Here is a 20,264-nt window from a genome sequence, read left to right on the forward strand (position 1 = left end):
GGGGATGGCCCCTCCTGGCGTTCGTGCCATCGGCCCCATTGTCCTCACGCATCAGTGTGGGCTGCCGTCCCCACCGGCCCGTCCCGTGAGGCCCCCACCCGCTCAGCAGCCCCTCCCTCACCAGCCCTGGCCCCAGTATGGCCGCACTGAGTCCTTGCGAGCTCACTGAGGGCAGGAGGCCCTGGGGGGTGAGCTGGACTCGTGTGGCCCAGGGCTGGGGGAGAGGGCCCCTCTGCTGTCTGCCACCATCTGGATGCCCTGTCCACACCTGCTAGGGGGCTCTGGCAGAGCCTGGGGTCCCCGTACCCATCCCAGGGAGCCCCCGCCCCAGCCATGCTTCCCAGCTGCCAGCACCCAGATGCCCAGTGCATGAAGGCCCAGGCCGGCAACATTTCCTCGGGATGGGGGCTTCCCTGTGGGGTCTGGGTGGGGCAGGGGCCACAGCATGCGTGTCTCACCCTTGGAATTGGGGGGCTGGGGGGTGGGGCTAGGGGGTGGGACTGGGCCAGGCCTAGACCACGAGGCCACGGCGGGAAAGCCTTATAACCGACCCTCATGTTTGCAGAAAGCATCCATTTAATAGAAGGTTCCAGCACTGACCGCACAACGCCTGTCACACACAGTGACAAGGGAAACCTGGCGGCATGACACCCACGACCTCCACGTCCTTCCCTCGCAGAGAGAACCTAGGCCAGCAGCCCAGGGTGAGTTGTGCTTTGGGTTGGTGCTAACAGGTGTCCAGCGGCCCGTGGAAACGCACCAGCCCTGCCCGACGCCCCCGGACGCAGGGCCACGGCCGTTCACGTTAACACGGATGGGAAGGACGTCTTCTTGTTCTTGGCCGCAAAGTCCTGGGTCGCAGGAACCTTCGTATGGCAGAGGGACCCCTCGGGGGTCTCGAGGCAGCCCGCTCCCCTCCACGTGCTCTGAGTAGGCCCAGCCTCAGGGTTGGGGGCTCCAGGCCAAGCTGCTGACTTCCTGGGGCTCACGGCTCGCCTCTCCTGCTGGCCGCACCGTGCTGGAGCGCTGGCAGGCAGGGGAGCCCCTCGGCCCGACCCTGGGCCGGACCCTCACCGTCGCGTGGTCAGACCCGGCCCCGTGAGCGGGCCATCAGTATGTGGCCACGGGAACACAGCTTCCGCGTGAGCTGTGTGAGTGTGCACAGTTGTGGGGGGCTTGGCTCCCTCCCGTCCGCATGCACCCCTGCCTGCCTCCCCGTCCGCCGCAGCCGGACCCCGTCACGAGTTGCGGTATGTTGCAGGGGACGCGGACTATACAGGTTTGTAAAAACAGGTTAAAAACGGCCCCGCCGCCAGCTTCTCCTGGGGCCCGGGGGCATGTGCCCCTCCTCCCCGGGGAGGGCTCCTGTCCGGGGCGGGTCAGACCGACGCCAGGGCGCTGTGGAGGCGCGGGGGGCCCCGGCGCTCCATGCAGCGTGAGGCATGCCGTCGTGGGGTTGGGGCTCCTCGCGGGGCCGGCTCAGAGCTGCGTCTCGTCGCGGGTCTCGGGGTTGCAGGAAGCCAGCCTGTGGCTGCCGCTGCTCTTCCGGCTCTGCGGGCCGCTGGCCACGTGCGCCAGGGGGTCGGAGCGGATGAGGTACCTGTGAGGGTGGGGAGAGCCCTGGACACTGTCCTCTGCCCGGGCTGGGGCGGGGCGCCATGCCGTCCGCTTGTGGGGGGGGGACGCGGGACTCACACGATATCGTTGGGCTCCAGCCTCGTGTCGGGCGGGGGGTTGATAAGGACGTAGGAGAGCGTGTTCTGGTGGTCATTCATCTCGTCTGCAAAGGACACGGGCCCATGGCGGTCACCGGTCCGCTGTGCCCTCCTCCACTCTGCCACGCCCCACGAGCGGGGGGCTCTGGCCTGGCCCCAGGATCTTCCTCGCCTTCCCGGGCGTCTTGCCTGCACCCCATGGGGCTGGCCCTGCCGGATGGGTACCTGCCGTGGGCCCGGCATGGGCAGGGGTCTGCCACAAGGGCATGGGCACGGGCTGACACCCACAGCCCCGGGCAGCCAGCAGCTCCGACATGGCAGCCACGAGCACGCCTGCCGCTCGCACGAACCTGTGGGGGCCCACATGTGCCCACGCACGCGCACGCACACCTGACCCAGCCCTCCCGCCGGCCCCTCCCTACCAGGCTGACCACCCTCATCTCTCCTTCCCTTCTCTGCTTTGGACATACGTCCTGTTTCCCAAAGCCTGCTCCACGGCATCGGCCCAAGGCCCCTCCCCCAGCCCCTTTCCAGGGGGGGCCCTTCCGAGCCCATAGGGACGGCCTGGTCTCTGGTGCACGCGTGGCTGTGGGGACGCAGCCCGTGGGGGGGGAACGGGTTCTGGAGAAGCAGCAGTCCCACCACAGATGTCCCTCTGGCCACGCACAGGGCTGCCAGAGGCCCTGTGCTCACTGGCAGAGAAACGAATGGCTCGTGACCTCAGTTTACCCATCGGCAATGTCAGAAGGCATCTCCTGACCCAGGGCGGCCATCAAGGGGATGGCACTCCAGAGGGGTCTAGCTCTGGTGCCTATACCCCCAGCTCTTGTCATTTCCTTCTCCTTGCACCATCCCCTGTCGGCAGGACTGTACCGGCCAGGCCCCCGAGGAAGGGATTCTCTGCAAAGCTGGAGAAGCGGCCCGTGGGCCGGCTGGGCTGGGGGTCGAGCTGTGCCAGTCGACTCCACACTGCAGCCACGGGCCGGGCACAGTGGCTTCCCTGGAGGCAGGCGGGGACACGGGCTGGGCCCTGGGGGGCCAGAGAACATGCTCAGACTTTTGGGCCATCCCTTGGCGCCAGCCTCTGCATCCACTCCAGAAACAGCTGCCTGGTGACCACAGCTCTCTGCTCTTTCCGCGGCTCGTGTTGGGGCCCTTTGGTGGAAGCTGCCGGCCGTCGAGCAGGGGGGCTCAATCAGTGGCCATGTGGGACAGCACACCTCCCAGCCCCAGGCCCCCCGAGTGTCTCCGGGGTGGGCCTTGTGGCGTGTGTAGGGGTGCCGCGGAGGGAGAGGGAGGTGGGTCTTATTGACCCCCAATCACAGGCACCAGTGGAGCGGCCACGCTGAGACGGACGCCAGGGCAGCACACAGAAAGTGGGGGGTGATGCTGGGGTCAGAACCACCAGCTGGTCCCCCCAGGGCACACGGGCTGCCCCTCCGTGGCTGGGCAGCCATCCTCACGCGCTGGCACCTGCCTCATGGGGCCCTCCCCATCCAGCCTGGGCCCCTGCGTCTCCCCGGGACGACCAGGGTGTTCCTGATCACCAACAGCTTAGGACCGGACCGAGCCAGGCCCACCTTTGTGCACCTGGGGGTGCTGGGCCGTGAGGTGGGCGGGTAGGCTGTGGGGGCCCAGCCGAAGCGCCAGGGGTGGGGGCTGCTTGGTCACGAGCCACTGACCCCAGTTTTCCCAGGACAGGTGAGCTGCACTGTGACCACCATGTTCAGGTGGGGTTAGGGGGCTGATGATGGCCCTCCTGGCAAATGGCCAAAGGAGCTGTCACCTTACCCTGCGCCCCACCCCCGCAGTCCTACTGCCCCAGGCCTTCCCGCACCCCTGCAGACCAGGTGCTTCCATGCCACTCGTCCTCCCTGCCCCATACCGGGGTCTGCGCTCTCTGCCCCCCAGCCCCGCACCTAACCGAGTCTCAGCCACCTGCCTCACGGGTGGCAGCGAGCAGGGGTGAGGGCATGCACACGCACCCTCGAGAGGGCTGCCTGGGGAGGATGCCCTCCCCTGGGGGCCTGGCTAAGGTGCTTCCCTCTCCTCTGCTCCCGGCCTCAGGCACTTCCCAACACCCACATCAGGAGGCGCTCAGCCTTGGTGGGAAGCAGGGGTGGCCGGGCGCAGGGAGGGGGCTGGGTGCAGGGAGGGGGCCGGGTGCAGGGAGGGGGCCATGCTGCCTCCCTGTTCATGGAAGCTGCCGGACTTGGATCCGTGCTGGCCCCGTGGGTCTTCCATGAACATCATCCCCGCTTGCAAGGAAAAGCACGAGAACCCAGGAGAGGCCGAGGCCTTCCCAGCACGGGCCCCGACGGGCCAGCCCCCCACTGAGGTTTCCATTCCGGGGCCTGGGTCTGCCCCAGACGGCTCCTGGCTCAGCTCTGGGCGGAGGGGCTGCCCCAAGGGGCCTGGGCACGTGCACTCTGAGCTCTCTCTAGGGCTGCAAAGAGCTGCCCGGGAAGGAAGGGGCCTGGCAGCAAGGCCTGGCCTGACGCTGCTCTGCCTTCTGTCGGGGGTCTCAGGGCAGATCTGGGAGGCTGCTGGGCGTCTTCTTGGAAGAAACCTGACCCCAGATGAGAGAAGGGAGTACAGACAGGCTCTGTCTTGGCCGGAAACGGAGACCCCCTCTTGGAGCTCTTGCCAGTTCACCTGACACAGGCGGCCCACAAAAGCCCAGGGCAGAGCAGACCCCAATTTCCCTGTTGCCGGCCCAGGCCTCGCCGCGCTCCCCCGTGTGTGTGCGTGTGTGCACACGGGGGACCCAGGCCTGGAACCATCCGCCTGGATGGCTTCCCTGGAGGTGGGTGGGCTGAGAACACAGGGGAGCAAGACTGTGGCACAACCCGAGGGTGGCGCAGTGACCACCAGGGCCCTGCACAGGGGCGGCCTGGGAGCACGGGGGCCCTGCCTGCAGAGCCCCTCTCCTGCCTACTCTCCTGTCCGCCTGCCTGGCTGGGGCGGCCCGTCGGCACGGCTGGCATGCCCCCTCGTGTGGCAGCCGGACTCGGCCGGAGCAGAATTACCTTGCAAATATCCCAGGTTTACCCGATTCATGACATCACTGGCCGTTAAATTTGCTACATCCTCTACGGAGCACACAGCGAGGGGGCAGACAGAAACAGAGAGAGAGAGAGGTCAGCAAGCAGCGCGGTGGCCGACGCAGCGGGGGACAGCCAGCCGCACGTGGGAGGCCGTGCACTCGGGGACCGGCCAGCGCCAGCCGCCGGGGAAGCAGGTCCGCCACCACGATGTGGCTTCCTTCTCTGCCAAGCTCTGGGGAGGGCAGGGGGGTGCGGAGGTTAAGGGAATGTGGGACAGGTGCCAGTCCCGGGGGCGGTGGGCGGAGTCTCTGCTGACCCTGGCCGTGGGGCCCGGTGCACACCGTCTTGAGGACAGGGACGTGGAGGGGAACAGAGGTGGAGCGTGCAGCTTCCGCATGGTGGGGGCAGGGCTGGCCTCAGACTCTAGCCCTCTGGTCCCACCTGGAGGGGGCACTAGGGCCCCCGAGCCAGGCACACGCAGGACATAGGCTGCTGAGAGCCCGTGCCCGCAGGGGACAGCCAAGCCTGAGCCCCAGGCAGAGGCCCCGAGACGGAACCCCACGCCCGCCAGAGGCTCGACCCAGTGCAGGGTGTGGATGCCGACGGGCAGCAGCGGGGACAGAGGCAGCACGTCCGGAGCGGGCGCGGGAAAGAGCGTCTCTCCTCTGGGTCTGCTCTTGGCCAAGGTCATGAACTTTCCTCCAAAATAAGCTCCACAGGAAAAGGGGCTGCCAGGGTCTGGGGAGCAGCCACAAGCAGCGGAAGCAGGGCCCAGGTCTCAGGAGCAGCTGTGGGGCCCCACGTCCATGGTGGCCACGGCTCCAGCTGCCCCCTGCCGGGCCCCGGACGCTCTGGCTGCTGGGAAGGCCGGGGAAGGGGTGGCCAGGGGCTGCGGGGTCTCCCTGCCACATTCCCGTTCTCCACGGGAACACAGTGCACCCTGCGTTTCTGACCCCAGAGGCCCCTCACTGAACCCACACGAGGACTGTGGCCTTGGCTTTGGGGGAACCCTGCCTGGCCTGGCCCACCCCCCCGGCCATGGCTCTCATGAGTTCCACACGCTGGGCTCAGTCAGCTTGATCTAGTCCTGTTTTACAGATGCGGAGACTGAGGCCCCAGAGTGGTGAGGGGGAGCCCTCCCTGCGGGGCTCAGGGCCAGTTCCGGGGGGATCCTGTGTCCTGGCACCAGAGGGGCTCCAAGGGGCCGCGTGGGTGTGGCGGGCAGCGCGGAGGCCCTGGGCAGAGGCGACCCCGGGGCACCTGGGTCAAGCGCCGTGTCTGTCCCAGCCCCGTGGCGGGTGGTGGCGCCCGGGCTCTTACCGTAGCCGGTGGTGGGCAGCCCCAGGTGCTTCATGCGGTTCTTGACCAGCTCGGAGAGCTCCTGGCGCTCGGAGCGGCCGTATAGGCTGAGCCTCTGCTGGCCGGCCCACTCGGCGGCCGCCGCCTTCCCCGCCGGCTTGGAGCCCCTGCGGCTCAGCTTCCGGGCCCACGGCAGGCTCTTGCGCCGCAGCAGTGGGTGCTCGGCTGGGTCCCCGCCGACCGGGCGCCGGCCGTGGGTGCTGCCGCCGCCGCCCGCCTGCACGCCCCAAGGCCCCCTGGCTTCCTGCGTGTCCTGGCAATCCTCCACGCTCACCGAGATCTGCGACTGGCCGGGGCGGGAGCATGAGGGGGGGGGGAGCCCAGCCTTCTGCTGGGGGACCCCAGGCCCCAGGGGCACGAGTGCCTTCTTCCTGCAGCCCAAGCCGCCAGCCTCCAGGTCTGTCCACGTTTGCCTGGGGAACGAGGGTGGCTCCTGCCACCTCTTGGGGTCCTCCCACCTGGACCTGGCCAGTCCTGATTTTGCCACAGAGGGCCACCCCTCTGTGAGCCTCAATCTCCCTGTCTCGGAGAGTGGAGAGCAGGAGAGCAGGGACGGGGAGCGTAGTCGATGGGAGAGTGACAGCAGATCAGCGGGTGCATGGGAACCCGGGGGGCGTGGGGAGACTCCTGCCTGGGCAGCAGCCCTGAGAGGCTGGGAGCATGGAGGTCGGGTCAGAACAGCAAGGAGGGGACCACTCGCTACGACGGGGGCCACAGCGGGACACGCACAGAGCACATGGGGCCGGAGGAGCCTGGTTCCTCAGGGGCCCTCTTGGAGCTGTGCCAAGCTCAACCCATCCTGGGGCCGTACCCCCGACCCTGCTGTCGCCCTGTGTCCCCCAGGCTTGGGGTCGGGGGCACACCTTCATGGGAGGCTCACGGGGCCACTCACCTGGGCTCTGAGGTCGTGGGGCTGCAAAGGAAACCAGAGACAGCCTGGGTGCCTGGGGGCGCCTCTGCCCCCAGCCCCAGACACTGCCTGAGCCCTCATGGGCTCGGGACCCGTGTGGCAGGCTGCCCACTGTGGCTCCCTCATTCTCAAGCTCCCCGGCCCCATGTGGGAGTCCCAGCCGCCCAACCCCACGTGGGGGCACATGAGCCTGACCCCAGGAGGGCCGCAAGCCAAGGCCTGGATCCCGGGACTGAAACACGACAGCGATACGAAATTCACAGGAAGCCTGTGGGCCGCCGGTGCACGAGCCCACCCTCGGGAGCCCCTCGCCCGAACCTCGGAGGTCGAGAAGACGTGGCACTCGGTGCGGTAGATACCGATGGGGATCTCGGCGCTGGAGGAGCACAGCTTCTGGAAGAGCCGGCCGTACGTGCGGATCCACAGGTCCTCCTCCGTGACCCGCATCTAGAGCGAGCGCGGCCCTGAGAGGGGGCCGGCTGCGCACACCCCCGCAACGGCCAACCCACCCGGCCGGCCCTGTCACTCACGGCGCAGAGGTAGCCGGAGCCCGGCGTGGTGTCGAGGCCCAGCAGCAGCCTGGTGATGGAGATCATGTAGTCCTTCACGAAGGACTGGCCAGAGAGGGAGCTGTGGTGAGGCGGGGGCACCCCGGGGACAGGCTGGGTCCCTTCCCGTGCCCGCTGGGCGCCCATAGTCCCCTGCTGGGAAGCCTGACTCGGCCTCGGGGGTCAGAGACCCAGAGGCCGCCGGAAGCAGAGCCCAGGGTGGTGTCTTTCTGGGAGGAAGAGGACGGAGACACCAGGGGGGCCCGGGAAGGGATGCTCCAAACGCGGCTTGGTCGGCTGGAGGTGGAGAGGAGGCTTGGGCTGCGGCGGCCCCCACCCCCGCCCCCGCCCCCGCTGACCTGGTAGAGCAGGGTGTCCAGCATGCTGATGCTGAAGACGCGGCCCGCGGCAAACGGCAGGCGGAACATGAAGGCCAGGTTGGAGCCGTTCTCCCGCTCCCTCTGCGGGAAAGGGGGGCTCAGGCGGGCGCTCAGGCTGCGGCGGCGTGGGGGCTGCAGGAGTGTGCGCACCGGCAGACGGCTGAGCTTGGTCCCAGCACCCAGCTAGTGCCCCCCGACCCCAGACGCACTCGGGGCCAGAGCGCAGGAGGGGACTCGCCCAGTCCCACGGGACCCCCCATGCTTGCTCTCATGCATGGCTCTCGCCATCCCAAAATTCGAAATAATCTCCGTCACTTTATCTTCAAGCCCGGGTAAGTGAAGTCAGGTGGGACGGTGGACACGAAACCACGGAAGCGCGTGCACTGTTCTGCTCCCCGTTCCCCCGCGGCGCCCACCATGCTCCGTGAGCGCCGCGTTCCAGGGACCCGCCGTAGAGGTTTCCGTGGCTGCGGGACGCATTGCCACAGCCTCGCAGCGGGAACACAGAGCCACCCTCGCCCAGCTCCAGACGTCGGGAGCCCAGTGTGGATTTCACAGGGTGGAATGAAGGCGCCAGCGGGGCGGTGCTCCTTCCCGCAGATCTGGGGACAGTCTTTTCCTCCTGCTTTGTTTCTAGAAGCTGACTGCGTTGCCCGGCTCGTGGCTCACTCCTGCCCCACAGCCAGCAGTGCACCTGCTGACCATGGGTCCCCTGCCTCCGGCCTGGCAGGTCCCCGGGGAGGACAGTGGGCCCCCAGGGGACACTCTCCTGTCTACAGGGTCCCTTGACTGCGCACCACACTGCTTCTAGGCCCTAGCGAGTCGGACGTGGACGTCTTCGGGGCCGTTTCCCCCCAGCACCCAAGATTGGTCTGCAACTGATGGCCGAGAGGCCTCCTTTCTCATGGGACCAGACCTGCTTCAAAGGTGGGAGGCAGGCAGGGGACACAGAAGACCCAGGGGCCGCCTAGAGGCCTTTCCTGCCCAAGGGCAGCGGGGTGTGGCACCGGGGCGTGAAGTCGTGGGGTGGGTTCTGGTGGCGGCATTTGCCGGGTCAAGTGCACCCTGTTTGGGCGCGGGTCTGCCAGCCCAAGTCCCCCGAGAGCGTCTGCGTCCCACGGGTGTGCGGCGGAGCCCGGCTGCCTTCCTGTCCAAGTGGCACCGGGGAACCGAGGAGGAACTGGGTCTGCGGGGCCTTCGCAGGGGCAGCTGCGGCGACGTCCCCGGCGCTTGAACACAGGGGCCCATGACCTCAGGCTGCAGGAGACCCTGCAGATTCCGGCGCTGGCGCCTCAGGGACCCCCTCCTACAGGCGGAGCGGGGGCGGGAGGCGGGACCGGGTCGGCAGCCCCTTGGCAGACAAGCGGCCATAATGGGGTGGGGGATCCCCACCGCTTCGTCCCACCCTCCCTGGCTGTCCTCCTGCCAGGTCCTCTCTTTACACGGCTCTGTGGCCGGCAGACACCAGGGCAACGTGGGTCGCCGTTTCAAAAAAAACGTCTCCTTCATCATCTCGGTGTTGCTTGAGGTGGAAGACGCGCACACTTTTACAAAAATAAACTGCCCTTAATTCTTCCAAAGACGAGCCCGGCCGCTCCTGGGGGAGACGTCGCCGCCTGGCCATCTGCTGAGCCATTAGAGCTGGGGCGTGCCTGGGTGCAGAGACCGTGGGGGACCCCAGGCCAAGTCTAGCCGGCGTGTCAGAAGACAAGGCCTCCGTGGCCTCCAGGCCCGGGGCTCACGGTGGGTGGACATCGGCTCCAACCATCTGAGGGAAGGTGACGACCCGCAGCTCTGGCGGCCCCCCACCGTCTCCGCGGCCCAGGATCCCCAGCCCACATCAGCCTGGAGGAGCCTGGGCTGTTTCTCAAGGTATCATCCTGGGGTCACGTGTGCATATGTCCTCCCTTCTGTCCGGGCCTAGACCACGCAGCCCCATGATGGGGTTCGTTGTCCTGAGCTGGGCAGGGGGTGTACCAGCCACGGGAAGTGAGGCTGCACGGGGGCCGGCAGGGGACGTCAGCGCAGAAGGAAGGGGAGCGGGAGTGCAGGCTACCTTGAAGGCCACCTCCTTGAACAGTCTGTGTGGAAGGCCTCTGAGGGACCGCGTGTGCTCTGGGGAGTGGGCAGCGAGGGACCAGCAGCTGGAGCCCGACCCCGTGCCGGTCACCCCCATCCCTGCTCGGGTCAGGCCAGAATTCCTAGATCACAAGACTCTGGCTCAATCCTGAGCAGCATCTGGACGGAGGCCGGTGGGCTCCCGCCGTTCCAGGCGCGGATGCTCTGTCCCCAGGCTGCCTCGAGAGTCTCAGAGTGGCCGGGAGGACCGGCCCCAGACGCACGGCGGAGCACACTCCAGAGAGGGCCTGGCCGGGACGGGCGCCGAGCAGGAGCCCCTGTGTATCCTCCGAGGGGCTGGAGGCCCCCTGCCCGGTATCCCTCCGGCACACGCGGCGCCGGGTCCTCACAGGCCTCGTGACCTGCCCCTGGGCTCCTTGCACCGTCTGCCCACGTCAGGGTGAAGCTCTAGCGCTTGTCCCTTCTATCTGGGGTTGACGGCCTGGCCTCGCTTGGGGGCACAGCCGCCGAGGCTCCCTGCTCCTGCCCTCACCCTTGCTGCGGAGTGGCTCCCCCAGCGGCCTTAGCAGGGACGATATCACCAGGGCCTGTGTCCCCCGTGGCCCATCCCTGTGCCCCAGAGCACCACACCAACGCCAGCCAGCGGATGTCCCTCCTGGAGCCCCGTGAAGCCCACAGGGGATTCCCACCCCGCCTCCCTGCCACTGTGTGGCCCTGGGCAACTTCCTCCCCTCTCTGACCCCCACTCCTTTGTGTGCACCTGCCCACTGGTGGAGACCCGTCACGTTTCCGGTTTGGGCCCAGTACGTGGGGCGTGGGAAATTAGTCGGTGTCCCCACGCCGTGCTGGTATTTATGGACACGGCGGGCAGCCTCAGCCCCAGGCACGGCCAGGCCTGGACCTGGCCGCCAGGGGGACCAGGGTCCCTAAAGGCTCTGGGCGACATAGGAGCCTCACAAGGGAGCTGAGTCCCCGTCTCGGGCCCCGTTTGGCCAGAGGAGAGCAGGGGCCTCGGCCTTCCGTGGCTCCCGAGCCCCAAGAAGCCCCCGGCCCACTCCTTCCGGGCTCAGGGGCCTGACAGCTCAGCACGTGGGGCGCGGGAGGTCCGGTGCGGCTGCTCACCTTTTCCAGCTTGGAAAGAGCCAGAGAGTAGCTGTCCTTAGCACGGAACTGCATGAAGCGCATGTTGGAAGGGTGGGTGAGCTCCGTGGTGATGCTCAAGCTGGGGAACAGCCTGCGGGGCAGCGGGGTCAGGGCGGGGTCTGTGATGGCAGACGGGGCAGCGGGGGCTCGGGACGGGTCCTCTGGTCGCGGATGGGGCAGCGGGGGCTGGGGCGGGATCCCCCGGTCACGGATGGGGCAGCGGGGGCTCGGGGTGGGGTCCCGTGGTCACAGCGGCAGCAGTGGGCCGGACTCCTGGATAGCTGGGGCACTGGTTCTGGACCCAGCCTGGCCCTGTTGCGGCCGCCCCGGGAGCGAGCCCCGGCCTCTCACCGGAACATGGTCTGCACGTTGACGATGGTCTTGGCGTCCGCCATGTAGTCCTCCTCAGCGCTCATGGTGCTCTCCTTGTCCACCACCACCAGGTTGTCCGCGTAGATGATACCGCACTGCAGTAGGCTGTCCAGGCTGGGGTTGGGGGGGGACAGGCCACGTGGCTGGGGGCCCCCAGGGCCAGGTCGGGCGACCCGGGAGCTCCCTCTGGGTGCAACTTAACCCCCTCCCCTGCACCTCCTGGGCTCCCCACACCTGGGGAGGAGTCTCTGGGGGAGGGGCGGGGCAGGGAGGGGCTAGGTAGGGAGCCAGCGAGGCGGACGTCCCTTACTTGTCCACGGAGCCCTCCATGTAGTAGACCATGGGGAAGCAGCAGATGGCCTCCAGGAAGTGGTGGTCAGGCCTGTGGGGACAGCAGGTCCCGTGGGTGCCCGCCCTGCTCTGCTGCTCGCCCCCTGTGCCCAGCTTGGGCCCTGCCCTGAGTGAGCAGGGCTGGATGGAGCAGGGGTCCCCCAAGACCACAGCACATCAGACCTGGGGGCCTTTACAGAACCATGCGGCTGTTCTTTGTTTCGCCTGAGGGAGAACCACGGCCCCGGTGGGGGAGGGGGACTGGCTCAGGTCAGACCCCAGGCTTGGGGGGTCGAGGTGCTGGGGCTGGGCAAGGGCCCCCCGGAGATTCATAGTGAGGGGACAGGAGAAACCGTGCAGGAAGAAGAAGGGTGCTCCTGAGCGCCGGGGGGCCTGGGGACACAGGGGGCCTCTGAAAGCGGACGAGGGGTGCGTGGCGGTGCGCGGCGGGTCTCACTTGTTGTCCAGCAGCAGCACGATGGGGTTGAGCTCCCGGCGGGACCTGTAGTAGGCCCGCAGCGGCACGATGAAGTTGTACAGCCCGTTGCCCGCCGTCTCGGCCGACACGATGATCAGCTTGTTCTTGAAGCCGTAGGCCTTGGCGTCCTCGTAGCTATTGTGTTTGCAGCCCTGCGGAGAGCCCGGCCAACCTCAGCCTTGGGGCCGAGACTGCCGCTTACTGTACCAGCAAAACCCGGGTTCACCGGGAAGCAGCGAGATTCCATCCGGAACAAGCCACGGGCCAGTTCTGAGAAGAGCAGGCCTGCTGGGCTTTGGAGAAGGGGTGAGTGGGGAGGGGCTCTTCTGAACCGAAAGTCCACTGGGGGCGGGTGTGGTGGCCTCTCACTGGCTGCCCCGTGGCTAGCCCGTCCCCTCCCTGTGGCTCTGCCCTCGACAGCGGCCTTGAGGAGCTCCCTCTGCCCACCTCCTGTCTCTGTGGGGCTTCCCCTTACTGACTTTCACACGGCATTGGCCACCGTGGCGACGCCAGGCTTCTCAGGGACCCCTTGCCGAAGGGCACCCACAGGCACCTGGTGGCCAGCTGCTGGCCCATGGGAGCCACACGCCCCAGCAGACCTGTTCACCCTGCCTGCGGCGGCTCCGTGTATGACCGCCCTGGGGCAGAGCTGCGGCGAGAGGGGCTGGTGCCGTGGGACCCCCACGTCCAGGAGGGGAGGGAGGCACTGTACGAACCTGCGTCTCAGCAGATGAGAAAGGAAATCTGTGTCGTGCGTGTGCCTGTGTGTACATGTGTGTGTCACGCGCACACACGTGTCCAGCACACACACGTGTACACGGCACACGCGCTATGCACATGTACGCACATGCATGTGCGTGCACACGCGTACACATGCACGCGCGCACATACCACGCCACGCGTGTCACATGCGCGTCACGTGTGTTGTATGTGCGTGCCACGCGTGTGCACACGTGTGCACATGTGTCATGCATGTACACCCGTGTGTGCACATGTTCCAGCTCCGTCCGCTGAGGCCCAGGTGCAGGGACACCCTAGGAGCTGTGAGCACGCCTGTACCCAGAACTTGGTGTCACCCCCATTTTGCACGGAGAGACACGGGGCTCCCTGGGGGAGTGGCTCCAGGACAGGAGCAGGGCGGGGATGCTGTGGCAGGGGATGCTGTGGAAGCGTTCCGGGGACAACAGGGACACAGTCTCGCCCCAACGTGCCCGAACAGCTTACCCCCGCAAAACAGGAAAGTCTGAGCCCCGAAATCAGTAACAATTGGCCACAAATGGCAGCACCACAGGAGTAAGCGTGGTGATAGCCTTGAACCAAAGAGGAATCAGAGGCCGCACTGTGCGAACTGGTAAGCGCAGAAGTGGACATTCTTCCTTGCGGCTGAATGCTTAAAAACGGGTACGAGGGGATCTGGGCTGAGACACCCGGGCGAGGACAGACCTTCCACGTCTCCCCACAAATGACTCACTAGCCACAAAGGCAGAAGCAGAGGAACCTGGGTGAGCCACGTGATCCACACCAGCACCCCCAGGGATGCGGCGCACGAACGTCTCGTGCCTGCGAGCACACTGTCACCTTCGGAGGTCGGGCCCCAGGCGCACAGGCAGAGCCTTCTCACGGGAAAGCTCTCAGACCCGTCCCCCCGTCCGAGGCGGGTGCCAGCAAACCACCATCCACGCCTCCAGGCGCCAGGGCTGAGAGCCACGTGAGAAGGGTCGGGACAGGTGCGCACACCGCGAGGTGTGGATGGGTCCTGGCGGCAAACCTGCTGCGTGAAGGGCAGCGAGGGCTGCGGGACAAGGGGGGGCACTCAAGCTGGTGGACCCGACAGGGGCGCTGAGGGACGTCCTGGTTCTCAGAAAGCACATGAGGGGGGTGCAGGGGGAAGGGGCTCCACCTGCTCCCAGGGGGTGTGGGTAAAACCCACATGTCTACGGAGGCCGAGAGCAAACGCAGTGAGTCTGGGCAAAAGCCCAAGATCTCCTTCTCGTCTTGAAGCTTTTTCTGCAAGTTCGCAGTTACCTCGAAAGGCCAAGTCCCGCGGAGCGTGGGGGGCCACCCACCTTGTCCAGCCGCAGGCAGCAGAACGGGGCCTTCACGGGCAGAAGGTGGCACAAGGTGGGGGAGCTGCCGATGTAGGGCGAGTTGGGGGGGTAGCCCTTCACGTACCTGGAGTGGGAGACAGGAGTCGCCCTGTCGGGGTGCGCCTGGGGGCTCCGGCTCCACCCCCGCAGCCCCACCCCAGCCCAGGCCTGCACCCTCCAGGGCAGCAGGGCTGTGCCCCCCAGCGGCCACACGGAGGCGCCAGACCCCGCGGACCCACCCCAATGTGGGACTGCGTGTGGGGAGAGGAGGGCTGGGCTGGGACCACCGGGTCCGAGGTGAGAAGCCACACAGCACGCACATGAACATACAACTCAGGGACACACACGAGCTCACACAGAGCCTGCGATCACGGCCATAACCCGAGGCTCGTGCCCTCCCTGAAGCTGCCAGTACCCCAGCCCGTGGGCCGACGCTGGCCCTCGGCCCCTGTCTGCCGGCTGCCCGGGGCTGGCTGGTCTCCCCAGCAGCACCCAGTGCACCCCACACGGAGGCGGCCACAGCTGGGCCTTGAGCAGTGTGGGGGAGGGGACGGCCTTCTGCTCTGTCTCCAGCTGGCTTCACCGACACGGCCTTGGCAGCCAGCCACGCCACCTGCCTCTGGGGCTGGATGGCGCCTCCCCAAGGGCTCCCCTACCCGTGACTTCGATAGACGATGTTCAGAGGACAGCCTCCCCCTCCGAGCAAGCCTGGCCCGCAGGTGTGGCAGCCCGCGGCACGAGGTGGAGAGGAGATGGGACAGGAGGCACAGCCCGGCTTTCATTCCGTTTGCCAAACGAGGTCTCCCGTGAAGCCCTGACTCAGCCCTCGGGCGACTTCACCCTCCCTCCCTGCTGGCCGCAGCCCCCAGGCCCGTGTCCGCCCCCCACCCCCGACCCCGTCGGAAGCTTCTGTCTGGGTGCACCGGCACTCACTCCACCACCGACAGCCCCTCGTCGTCTGACGGCGTCATCTCGTCCTCCGACGGGTCACTCAGCAGGTCGCAGGGCAGCAGAGCTGAGCTGTCTGTCGGGCGCTCCAGGACCGGCGCGATGCTGGGCCGCCGGCTGCCCGAGCCGTTCTCTGTCGGCAGCGAGAGCTTGCCGCCCCCGCCACCCCCGCCGCTCTGAGCGGGCCGGCACTCTGTGTTCTGGAGGTCCATGGCCACTGTCCCTGGAGCAGAGCGGCTGACCTTGGCTGGCCGTCCCTCCCTCGGCTCTGCTGGGGGCGGCTGGTTCGCGGATCGGAGGTGGGACCGCTGGTGCAGGGCGGCCTCTCCCCCGCCCGGTCCCAGGGCGGACACTGGGACGCCAGCGCCCCCGAGGGCCCCGCGGGGCGGGGGGCACCGATGGGAACACGAGGCGCGGGGCGGGGACTCACCCATGGAGGCCACGATACTGTGCATGGGCAGGCGGGAGGAGCCGTCGTACAGCCCCTGCGCCGGGAAGCCCTTCTTCTTCTGCTTCTCCTCCTGCTTGAAGATGAAGGCGGAGTTCTCCTCCTTGGTGATGTTGATGTAGAAGCAGGTGTCGGACGCCGCCAGCGTGTGCCGCGGCCCGGGGTTCAGCAGGATGCTCTTGTCCTCGCGCTTGAGCCCGATGAGGCACACGCCATACCTGCGCGGGGCGCGTCTCGCAGGGGTCCGGCGGCGGCTGCTGGCACCCCCGCGGCCCCGCCCCCGCCCCTCCCCTCGGCGCCCCGCCCCCGCCCCTCCCCTCGGCGCCCCGCCCCCGGCCACCCCCGCCCCGCCCCCCGCCCTGGCCCGCGGGCCCCCGTCCCGGTCCGCGGCCCCGCCTCCGGCCCCCTTTCTTGGCCCCCGCCCCTCGGCGCTCCGCCCCCTCCCGCGGCCCCGCCCCCTCCCGCGGCCCCGCCCCTCCCGCGGGCGCGTACTTCTTGTGCGCGTGGAAGGCGGCGTAGGTGAAGCTCTTGCCCTCGTACTCGCGGAAGAACTTGCTGTCCCCCATGCGCACGTGGTACACCTCGTTGCCCGAGCAGCGTCCGTACATGCGCTGCCACTGCTCCGGGGACTCCTGGCCCTCCCTGCGGGGCGGCCGCCGGTCAGAGGCCCCCGGGGGCGGCCCACACCGCTCCCCACACCCAACCGCCGCCCAGCTCCGAGGGCGGAGCCCAGCAGGCCGCGCCCCCGCCCCGCCCGCCCCGGCCGCGCACTCACTGGCCGCGGGACGTGTGCACCAGCAGCGTGATGAGCGTGGACGTGGCGGGGCAGATGCAGTTGAGGGCCAGCATGGCGTACTTGCACTCCTCCTCACACACCACGTGGTCTGCGGCGGGACGGGGCAGGTGGCCGCCGGGCCTCGCCGTCCCACAGCGGGCGCCCCGGCCCGCGCCCTCCCCCGGCGCCGCTTGCTCTCCCAGCGTCCGAGCCTGACTCCCGGCTTGAGGACCGCTCCAGGGCGGGGGGTCTGCTCGCCCCCTCCCACCGGGAGCCCAGGTGGAGCGCGACCACAGAGATGCCTCTCGGAGGTCCCACGGACACTTGGGCCCGCGTGCCCGACGGTCACCTCCCACGGGGACGCCTGCGTGGGCTTCACCGCGCCCCACAGCCCCCGGATAGGCTCTGTGAGCTCGCGGGTGCTCCAGCCCTTCCCACGCCCCACGTGGGCGCACACCCGGCCCCACGCACCTGCGAACTTGACGTGGAACTTGTTCTCCGGCTTGAGAATCTGGACGTAGAGGGGGCAGTTGGGCGCAAAGTCCTTCACGGCCCAGGCTCGCAGGATGGTCTGGTGGTCCTGGGGGAGGGGAGGCGGGGTCAGTGCTGAGGGGCGCAGCAGCCCAGGGGAGGGTCTCTGCCCTCAGGTGTCCCTCTGCTCGGCTGGGGGCTGGGGGGCCAGCGGCACTCACGGCAGCTGTGCGATCCACTTCGTTGCGGCTGCTGAGGATAAAGCAGGCCTCCCCATTGTCCATCCTGCAAAGCACCAGGTCTGAGCGCTGCCGGGACCGTCCACGCTCCTGTCTCAGACGTCAGGGGCTCAGAGGCCGGAAGGGCTGGGCCCCGTCGGACCCCACCTTGCTCTGGGCTGATGGGCTGGTGTCAGGACTCAGACCAGCTCGCGGGGGGCCCATCCTCTATGACCCTATTAAGCCAGGGCCGGGCTGGGGCGCAGAATGGGGGAGAGCATGTGGTGATGAAGAGGCCGGACCCTTGTCCACTTGCTGGTCTGTCCCTCCCAAGGGACTTGGATGGCCTGCTCTGCTCTCCTCTCCCACCCCTGAGAGCCCCTGGCTGCAGCAGGGACACTGGGTCAGTGCGCACACCCCAGGGCAGGGAGGCCGCTCCCTCCCCAACACGCTGCCCTGCACCCCACCCACCCTGGCTCATCACTTGCCCCTGCCAGGCCTCTGCCTCTCCCTGCCCCTTGGCCTGGAGCTGGGTGCTGGGTCACAGGAGAGGCTGGGTCCCCTGGCCACGGCCATCTCCATGCTGGAGTCCTTTCTAAAACGTTACAGGTGGGAAGGGGGACCCAGAGCTCAGGAGGTGGGCAGGGGGGTGCCCTGGCTATCGGGTCTACTGCTTCCCCTTGGCCCGTACACCCCACACTCCATCACAGGATGAGTAGAGGTCCCTGGAACGAAGATACAGCGTCTTATGAAGATAAGACAGTCCCTGGGCTGTCCTGCAACGGGCAGTGGCACATTCTAGAAGTTCCATCTGACAGCTTCGTCTTCTTACCTTAAGTCACTCTGGAGCTTGCCTTTTTTTTTTTTTTTTTTTTTAAAGATTGTATTTGTCAGAGAGTGCACAAGAACACAAGCAGGGGGAGCGGCAGGCAGAGGGAGAAGCAGGCTCCTCGCTGAGCAGGGAGCCCGCTATGGGGCTCGATCCCAGGACCCTGGGATCACCACCGGAGCCGAAGGCAGACGCTCAATGGGCTGAGCCGCCCAAGCATCCCACAGCTTGTCTTTAAAAGAAACCTCACCCACGGCCCCGTCTTCCCACCCTGACCCCACCTGGAGCCGGAACCTGACTGCATCTCCCATCCCGGAGCAGGGGGGAGTGGGAGGCCTGGCAGGATGACCCTTGGGCACAGGAGGACAGGTGGGCTGGGCAAGCCCTGGTGCTCCAAGGTGGGGTCCATGTGGGGCCTGGCTGGCCTGGGCGGGCAGTGGGCCCGGAGCCTGAGTGGGAGCCGCTGGCTGCCCCGATGACCCTCCCCACTCGGCCCCTCCCTCATCCCGGCCGGCACTCACTTGGCTCGCATGAGGTCCTGGTCTTTGAGCGCGGAGCCCTGGAGGTAGATGACCCGCTGGGACCACAGGGGGATTTGCAGGACCCTGCGGACCTGGATGTCCATCTCGGTGGGGCACAGGATAACCACGTAATAGTCCTGCGGGAGGCGGGGTTAGTCCCACCGCGGCTCAGGTGCAGCGGGCCCATCCGCGGGGCCGGTGCGGACAGCGGGGATCGGAGGCCGCAGCCCTCACCTGCAGCCGAGGGTGCGCGTAGAACTCGTTGAGGAAGTCCATGAGCAGGTCGACCTTGAGGGAGCTGACACACAGCACCACATGCTTCTCCGTCTGCGCCCGGTGGCGGCTGTAGTTCCCGCCCGACTTCTGACGCTCCATCCACAGGTAGACCAGCTCCTCAAACTGCGGGGGGAGAGCGCCGCGTCCCAGGGGGCCCGGCTCGGGGTGGGGGGGCCCTGCAGGGAAGGGGCGCTCCCCCATGGGAGCTGCACACGCAGACCCCCTTCCCTGACAGCACAGGCCGCCTGGGGGGCAGCGGGGCTGGGGGGAACGGACCCCCTGCTTTCTGGCCCCCGGAGCCCCAGCGACAGTGATGCGATGCCCAAGTGCATGCTCCCGACATGGGGGCAATGAGAACCTGGGGTCGCCATGGGCCCCTAAGATCCCTTTGGAGAAGCCTGGGGGTGGCAGGAAACTCTCAGGCACAGGGACTGAAATCCAGACCCTGGCGAGGAAGAGACTGTTCCCTCCCATGGGGACTCGCCCACCCCGCCCATGCCTCAGGGACCCCAGCCTCGCACCCACCCCATGTGAGTTCTTCTGAATTAGGAAGGAGAGGGAGGGGTACAAGTGGCTCAGGGAGGGGAGCAGGGATCCAAGGACCCGCAGGGGTGCGGGCGGCCTCCTTCTCCGGCAGTTTCCCCACTATCTCCGGAGCCTGAGATTCAACACCCCTGCCTTCGGCGGCTGCCCTCCGGTGTGCTCACCCCTGCTGGGCGGCCCGCTAGTAGCTAGTATCCCACCAAGATGGGATCATTTCACTGAGTTTATGGTGCACCTGCTAGGTTCTGGGGACAAGACCCCATGGCCCTGAAGCATAGGACTGGCTCCGAGGCTGGAGGGGGACACCTGTGTAGGGTGGGGGCTGCGTGCATGGACTCCAGGCCTCAGCCTCCCCCTCTGTAAGATGGCATGATGGTGTCTGCCTCCTGGGGCCGAGAAGCAGCTAAGTGACCTGTGTTAGGTTCGACTGTGTCCCCTAAGATTCATGCCCACTCGGAACCTCCCTGTGGGATCTTCCATGGAAACACGGTCTTTGCAGGTGAGATTAGTTAAGGTGAGGTCAGACAGGATTGGAGTGGGCCTCCTCCAATGTCTGGGGCCCCTAAAAGGAGGGCAGTGGGCACGGAGACACATAAGGAAGAGGCGCGTGAGGCCAGGAGCAGGGATGGGAGGGATGGAGCCACGAGCTGGGGAAGCCCAGGGATCCCTGTGGCCCCAGAAGCAGGAAGGGTGTGAAAGGGAGCCTCCCTCAGGGTGTCCAGCAGGAGCTCACCCTGCTGTCACCCTGGACTCAGATGCGAGGGGGTGGGGGCGCAGGGGGTGGGGG

The 20,264-nt window shown here is 67.5% G+C and overlaps 1 protein-coding gene across 1 annotated transcript in view; it reads right to left on the reverse strand.

Annotated features, from left to right (window-relative positions):
• Nucleotides 1-1,479: 1,479 nt before the first annotated feature.
• Nucleotides 1,480-20,264, reverse strand: part of LOC111145468 (potassium sodium-activated channel subfamily T member 1) — a 50,176-nt gene continuing 31,391 nt past the window's right edge. The window contains exons 11-30 of the mRNA XM_022500364.1: nt 18,893-19,110; nt 18,659-18,795; nt 17,312-17,375; nt 17,091-17,199; nt 16,620-16,728; nt 16,337-16,486; nt 15,827-16,062; nt 15,382-15,619; nt 14,428-14,533; nt 12,341-12,513; nt 11,864-11,935; nt 11,533-11,667; nt 11,161-11,272; nt 7,939-8,040; nt 7,562-7,645; nt 7,350-7,478; nt 7,014-7,034; nt 6,083-6,407; nt 1,696-1,780; nt 1,480-1,600 (exon numbers count right to left, since the gene is read on the reverse strand). Coding sequence (XP_022356072.1) covers nt 1,480-1,600; nt 1,696-1,780; nt 6,083-6,407; nt 7,014-7,034; nt 7,350-7,478; nt 7,562-7,645; nt 7,939-8,040; nt 11,161-11,272; nt 11,533-11,667; nt 11,864-11,935; nt 12,341-12,513; nt 14,428-14,533; nt 15,382-15,619; nt 15,827-16,062; nt 16,337-16,486; nt 16,620-16,728; nt 17,091-17,199; nt 17,312-17,375; nt 18,659-18,795; nt 18,893-19,110 — 2,726 coding nt within the window. The remainder of the gene's footprint in view (nt 1,601-1,695; nt 1,781-6,082; nt 6,408-7,013; nt 7,035-7,349; nt 7,479-7,561; nt 7,646-7,938; nt 8,041-11,160; nt 11,273-11,532; nt 11,668-11,863; nt 11,936-12,340; nt 12,514-14,427; nt 14,534-15,381; nt 15,620-15,826; nt 16,063-16,336; nt 16,487-16,619; nt 16,729-17,090; nt 17,200-17,311; nt 17,376-18,658; nt 18,796-18,892; nt 19,111-20,264) is intronic.

The sequence above is a fragment of the Enhydra lutris genome, unplaced genomic scaffold (genome assembly GCF_002288905.1).
Source record: "Enhydra lutris kenyoni isolate GAN:26980312 unplaced genomic scaffold, ASM228890v2 scaffoldscaffold13, whole genome shotgun sequence".
NCBI lineage: Eukaryota > Metazoa > Chordata > Mammalia > Carnivora > Mustelidae > Enhydra > Enhydra lutris.